We start from the raw sequence: 7263 nt of genomic DNA, 5'->3' as shown, positions 1-7263 counted from the left end.
TGATGAAACAAAGCAGGCAGTGTACTGGACCATCGCATAAGAACACTTTTTTTTTTCCTGCCTCATCTCCATTGGCTCGTTTAAAGCTCAGCTGGGTCCAGTTGTGGTTCGGTCCGGCACAGACCGGCACCAGTGGGGTGGGTGGGGGCTCGACCGGCTGAGAGCGGAGACGCTGAACCACAACGAGGCTGAAGCTCAGATCAGTGGAGACGAGACATTTTGACAAAACCCACATGAAAAACTGAGAGGAGTCAGATTTCACGCTTCAAAAAACATCATATCACAACTGGCAGCTCCAAAAATAGAACTATCTTCCTTATTACAACGGTAATGAACATTATAAAGAGATTTTTTTTAAATTAAATCAATGCTGATATGTGTGAACACTATTTACATCTTTTCTCTGCGTAAAGTAAATTATGAGGCTCCACTTTACATAGTGACGACTTTAATTATATGATATGCTTGACTTATTATTAACAGGGCACAAAAGGACCTTTGTAAATCCCCAAAATAATTTGAGTGTGACATGAAAAGTGCAGCAAAAATAAAATGCAATCATTTCCAACCCTAATATTTCTATATTGTACCAGATGCTACATGAATTATTATTGTTAATATTATTATTCATTGATTTTAACAAGTTGAAGTATTTGGCTGCAGGAACTTTATGGCCTGACTGATTCTAACACTCTTGATATATAATGTGAGGAATAATATATTGTCGTTTACACTCTATTACAAACATAGATGATTGATGATATATAACTGGCCTATTATATATTGTCTCTGTAGATTTATTATTATTATTGCAATAAAACAAAAGTTTAAATCACAAGGCCAGTCAACCAAATGTAAAACACACATGCAAAAATTAAATAAAAAGGCATTCAGTTGTGGAAATATTGCTTCTACTCCTCTAAGATGTAAACATTAGAACATGACTTGAGTCGAATGAGAAACGTGACCTGTCGTATTTAAGACAAAACGGTCCATCAGTGCAAACATTCTCCAGAACAAAATAAAATAAAATATAATTTATCAAACATAATCACACTTGTTATCGCTCAAAAGGATGTCATTCAAAGATAAACTTGTTTCTAATGATTCTCTGCATTATTATTGATTACTGAATAATCATTTGCCACCAAATATATACTGTATGTAATGTGTATATATATATTTATCTAACAATTGATTTAAATAATGTACTTTTAAGCCAAAAGGAAACTAAGATTATCTTCAGCATCTTAATGTTTTAGGACTGTAGGAGCCAACTGCAGATGTTTATCTTTGTTGCTTTAAAGCAGCAGCAGCAGCAGCAGCAGCAGTTTGAGTGAGTGCAGCTGAATTCTCCAACATTTGACCGGCAGCTTCTGTTTAATGTCGTTCGCTCGCTCGGTCCTGTAATGAAAGGTCTCTGAGCTGCTGAGGGCGACTGTGTGTGGGCTGCAAATGACTTTATCTGCTGGCTGTGTGAACCAAAAAGCTCCACTTAAAGCCGTTCTTCTAAAAAGTCACTGTTGTGAGGCGCGATTCGTCACACCGTCACGTGATGCTGAGACAGTGAAAAGATGCCAACTCGTCCCACTGAGGTATAAACTTGAATCTTCATTTGAACTGAGCGTTTAATGGAACGAGCAGCGGAGCGTCAACTCTGAAAATGAACAGTGTGTCAGTGAAAGTGATTCCCAACCTTTTTGACTAGAGACCATTTCAAAACAAACCGGTGTCAGTTTGCAGATCAACATCACTTGTTGTGCGTGAACTGGTTGCGACCCATTCAGCCCGAAATCCCAAATTTTCCAGTTAAATATTCTTTTTAGAAACACAATCACCTCGTCATCTAGTAAATGTATCTCATCTCAGGTTGGGAACCACTGGCTGGAAGCTCCTTGTTGAAGGAGCCTCTTCCACATTTTAAAATTGGCTTGATGTTGGACAGAGAACCAGTATGTTAAAGGAGAACCCGACTTGTGTTGAGTCTCGTCTGAGGGAAAAGGAAACAGCTGATGCAGAGCGAAGTGACTCAGTTGTTGCCTCTTACACAAGAGTTTGGAAGTTTGTTTTCTGCTGCTGAGCGAACTGAGAAACCTTTTTTTTCTCCATCTGGTCCCAGTGCTCGTACAGGAAGTGCTTGTGTGCTCACACATACGTACGCTGCATCACACACTCGTGCTCTAAATAGTAAACCATCCTGACGCCTCCACACACACACACACACACACACACAAACAAACACACACACACTCACACACATACGGGCACATACCCGTTCATCATACCGACTGGGCTGCCACACTCACACCGTCTCTCTCCTGCTGTAAACTCCTGCTGAAGTTTTCTTTGTCAAACTTCTGGGCTTCAGGCAGCAGCAGCAACAGCAGCAGCAGCAGCAGCAGGATCGTCTCCCACTGTGTCCATGTTCACAATAACTTACTGTGTCGCCACTGACTTGTAATAAATACTCAGCTTTCTGCTGCTGTTGGCCAGGAGAGCCGGGCTGAGACGCCTCCTCTCTCCCTCCTTCCTGAGTGGTTAATCGCTACATCAGCGGCGGCTGCTGGTCAGTCAATGCGGTTACCACAGATTGTGAAACGGTCGATCTCCAGCAGGTCTTTTTTGGGAGTCCTGTGCTTCAGTTCGGACGCCGCCGCCGCCTGTGCGTCCCCCTCCTCCTCTTTGGACAGCGGGGCTGCAGGCTGCTCGGGTTCGGGCGCTGGAGTAGGAGGACGGCTCACTGGTGCAGCAGGAGGGGTGTCGGCGGGCGGGGGAGGAAACGGGTCAGTCCTGGGAGCTGGCTGGCTGGTCACAGAGGAGGAGGAGGGAGAGGAGGAGGAGGAGGTGGTGGTGGGTGGTCTGCAGGGTGTGACAGGGATCTGCTCCACATTCGGTTCACCTGTAAAGAGCAGTGGGAAAAAATAATTAAATAACAGCTTAGATAGGTGGACAGATGGACGGACGGACGGACGGACGGATAGACAGATAGATAGATAGATAGATAGATAGATAGATAGATAGATAGATAGATAGACAGACAGATAGATAGATAGCCGGACGGACGGATAGATAGACAGACAGACTGACGGATAGATGGATGATGGATAGATACAGTAGATAGACAGACAGACTGACAGATAGATAGATAGATAGATAGATAGATAGATAGATAGATAGATAGATAGATAGATAGATAGATAGATAGATAGATAGATAGATAGATAGATAGAGTTCAATATAGGTTAAAGGAGCATTTCAATGTTTGTGGGAGACTGCGTTCTTGCAGATAATTAGTTTAAATGACAAGAACCAGGGATACTGAATCAATTTTCAATCAATAATTGATGAGTTGACTGGTTTTAGCACTTAACCGGATAGGCCTTCAGTTTTCAACAAACCAATAAAAAGTGAACTAGTTCTCCTCCACACATTTTGCTGCATACAATATGTTTACGGCTTACAAACTGATGATGATCTCAGAGTCATCTCACAATCAGAGTGACGAGTTTTGTTTTCGATCATGTGAGCGGAGGAAGGGGGACCGGGGGTGTTGTGTGTTAGAGCAACTTCACTACATCTGGCACAGACTGAAAACGATGCTCTGTGTAAACTGACAGACAGTGACTCAACCTGCTGAGTTCACAAGTCAGACAGCGTGACCCTCCACCCACCTGACTGCTCACTGAGGCACAGAGGGGAAAAACTATGAGATTCATCCAGAAAAGGAAACGAACATTCAACAGACAGAAGTGCAGTTGGCTTCTTTCACAATCCACAGCATTATGTTGAGAGAAAACACTGCAAAGCCTTTTAACTTTGAGCACACAGAGTGTGTTGCATTAGGAAAATCAACCAAACAGAATAATTCATCATATCAGAGAGAATTGAGCGAAGCAGCGTTGGATATTAACGAGCGCGCCCACGGAGACCACTGCCCGGCCCTGGGCTATCTGGCTACAACAAACGTCCAATTCTTACTGCAGACAGAGCAACACAGCAACACAGGCATACAGGGAGTGTGTGTATACTGTACATGTGTGTTTGAGTACGGCATTAAAAAGGATTTCAGATAGGATCGTGGCCGTGAGGAGGACTGATGCTGGAGGCCGACAGAATATTAGAAAATGTGAGGTTTTTGGTGTGATAACAGTATTACGGTATGTTCAATTCTGTCTAAATAATTCAGTGTATCAACCAGGAATTCATAATACGGTGAACGTGTTGCTGCAGCTGCAGCATACGCACATCTCACTTCCTCTATGATTTATTTATTTATTTATTGAACACTAGTTTATTTGAGATACTAAGGATGAATGTCTATTTACAGATGTTACTGGTTCAAAATTGCGGACTTCACGCGTGGTCCACGCGAGACGGCACAAGACTCAGGCATTTTTTTTCTTTGGCGAGACAAGAGGTTTTAATGAAAAGCCTCAATGTGCCAAAACAACCACCAGGTGGCATCTGTGAGAACGGAGGACGACAGGCGGATGACTCAGTGATCTGTGCAGTAATCCACAGCTTAAACTCTAGGCTATTAAACTAGAACTAACTACTGTATACCCTGCCTAAATCACATTTTATTGTAATATGATAAAGCCTGTCTTGCTTTATGACTTGATGATTATGTATCACAAATTATGAAGGATCATCTGCGCAAGGCAAAGATGATAGCATCAACAAAACACGTCGTAACACACGCGGCTGTATGGGACAGGCTTTTATTTAATTCAGCACTCACTTTAAGTTAAACACTTTTTAATTCATAAAAACTGCTCGGCAGCGAGAAACGGACGCGTTTCGGCAATCAGCCGTCCTCAGCGTTTTTTGACTTTGAATTTTTTTGGACTGGCACCCGATTCACCCGTTCATACCTTGAGTTGAGCACGCCAGGTTTGCTGATTTTATTTAATTCAGAACAAACCGCTTAGCAAAAATGGAAAATATAGTCTATAATAATTAATTGATCTGTTGTTTGGCCACTGTTTGAAAATAACCCGAATTATGAGCAAATAATCTGATCCAGAGCAGCAGTCATAATCAGACTTCTTCTAAATAAACCTAAACATTCATTCTTTTTTCTCTTCTTCTTCACAGGAGAAAATGAGGTGCGCTGCGCTCACGGACGCGTTGATGTTTTGTGATTTATCTGCTGCCTTGACTCTGCCCTTTATACATGTGCGTTCAGATTAACAATAAGACAAGCCATGGTTGAGTTTATTGAGTTAATAATCAGCATCTTAGTACCTCTGATCCGGAGCGATAGTGTTATGAAAATCGCTACAGTTGAACTGGTCTGGTTTTTAGCTGCTCAATCTCATTGTTTCAAAGAAAAGGGATTGATTTTTATAACGAAATGAAACGAAAACAATATTATATTGATACATTGTTGTAAAAAAAAATCCAAAAGAAACGAAAATGAACTAAAGAAAATAACTTTCACACACACACATTAAAACAGTGCGATTGGTTGAAAGCTGATAATTAGCCATGTGCTTATAAGCTGATTGGCCGAAACCAAGAACAAAGCCGCGTGAATGGCCAATCGCCATACGGCCGACATGTAAATCAGCTGTTTCGATGGGCGTTATATGAATAGAGATGTTAATGTGGTACTTTCTTGTGAATGAACGGGTCTGTGTCACTTTGGGGCTGGGCGATAAAACATAGGATAAATAACTTTCCCTCGATAGAAGACGCGGCCGATACAAAGTCGTTTCATTCATCCATTTTTTGACAGACAACACAAACAGCCAGTGATAATGAGAGTGGTGACACCGTCAGCCATGCAGCCGGCCTGGACTTTTTATTTTTAATTATGAAGAATCATCTGCGCAAGGCAAAGATGATAGCATCAACAAAACACGGCGTAACACACGCGGCTGTATGGGACAGGCTTTTATTTAATTCAGAACAAACCGCTTAGCAAAAATGGAAAATATAGTCTATAATAATTAATTGATCTGTTGTTTGGCCACTGTTTGAAAATAACCCGAATTATGAGCAAATAATCTGATCCAGAGCAGCAGTCATAATCAGACTTCTTCTAAATAAACCGCTCTAAATAACTTACTCTTCTTCTAAATAACCCTAAACCGCTCTGAGGCGAAACCAACTAACAGGGAGGAGTTGGAAGCAGCGATCCAGACATTTTGGATGGAGAAGCTGACCATCAGCGTCTGTAATAAGTAGCTACATCGATCATCTGGACAGTGTCATTGAGAAAGTTATAGAACTGAAGGGAGGAGCGACTGGCATGTGACCGTAATCGATATCCTGTCCTGGGGATGCTGTTTGTGTGCCTGCTGGTGACTGTAGCCTAATATAAAGCTGCTGTATATTTTAAATAAAGCTAGAGAAAAAAAATCTGGCATGAGTCAGTTCTTTGTTCTAAAGTTGTGGGAAATATACTAGAGACAAAAGAAGGGACACGCACATTAGGGCAGGTGACGTTATGTAAACAAACATTTTTATCATGTGATCAACAACTCACATGTCTATTCTCTTAGTTACATAGGCTATAATTTAACACATATGTTGGATGATCGCGCTGTTTTATAACTTTAAACGTATGTTGTTATTTGTCTCAAACGTCCCACCTATGCGGGTCGTTTGAGACACAGAGGAGGGGCGGTTGAAACAGCATATTTTAAACAGAAACTACTGACATTAGGCTACTCCCGTTATGAAGCTTATCTGTGAAACGTGCGCTGCTCAGAGACTGGGCAGAACGGTCCCACTTGCTTTCTCCCCGGCTACGTTGGTGGAGATCTCCCACACAGTAAAAGATTTAGGCAACACATTCTTCCAGCTGGCTGTTTTTCTTCCAGTTACAGAAAGTAGCCTATGTGCAAAGTACCACATTAACATCTCTATTCATATAACGCCCATCGAAACAGCTGATTTACATGTCGGCCGTATGGCGATTGGCTTTGTTCTTGGTTTCGGCCAATCAGCTTATAAGCACATGGCTAATTATCAGCTTTCAACCAATCGCACTGTTTTAATGTGTGTGTGTGAAAGTTATTTTCTTTAGTTCATTTTCGTTTCTTTTGGATTTTTTTTTACAACAATGTATCAATATAATATTGTTTTCGTTTCATTTCGTTATAAAAATCAATCCCTTTTCTTTGAAACAATGAGATTGAGCAGCTAAAAACCAGACCAGTTCAACTGTAGCGATTTTCATAACACTATCGCTCCGGATCAGAGGTACTAAGATGCTGATTATTAACTCAATAAACTCAACCATGGCTTGTCTTA

General features: G+C 41.4%; 1 protein-coding gene across 1 annotated transcript in view; it reads right to left on the bottom strand.

The window, feature by feature from the left end:
* The window catches only part of tapt1a (transmembrane anterior posterior transformation 1a), a 30611-nt gene continuing 23348 nt past the window's right edge, over window positions 1-7263 (bottom strand). The window contains exon 14 of the mRNA XM_083980850.1: window positions 1-2899. Coding sequence (XP_083836976.1) covers window positions 2568-2899 — 332 coding nt within the window. The 3' untranslated portion in view covers window positions 1-2567. The remainder of the gene's footprint in view (window positions 2900-7263) is intronic.

This window comes from Trachurus trachurus, assembly GCF_905171665.1.
Source record: "Trachurus trachurus genome assembly, chromosome: 10".
Classification (NCBI taxonomy): domain Eukaryota; kingdom Metazoa; phylum Chordata; class Actinopteri; order Carangiformes; family Carangidae; genus Trachurus; species Trachurus trachurus.
This window is presented reverse-complemented; position numbering and strand designations above follow the sequence as displayed.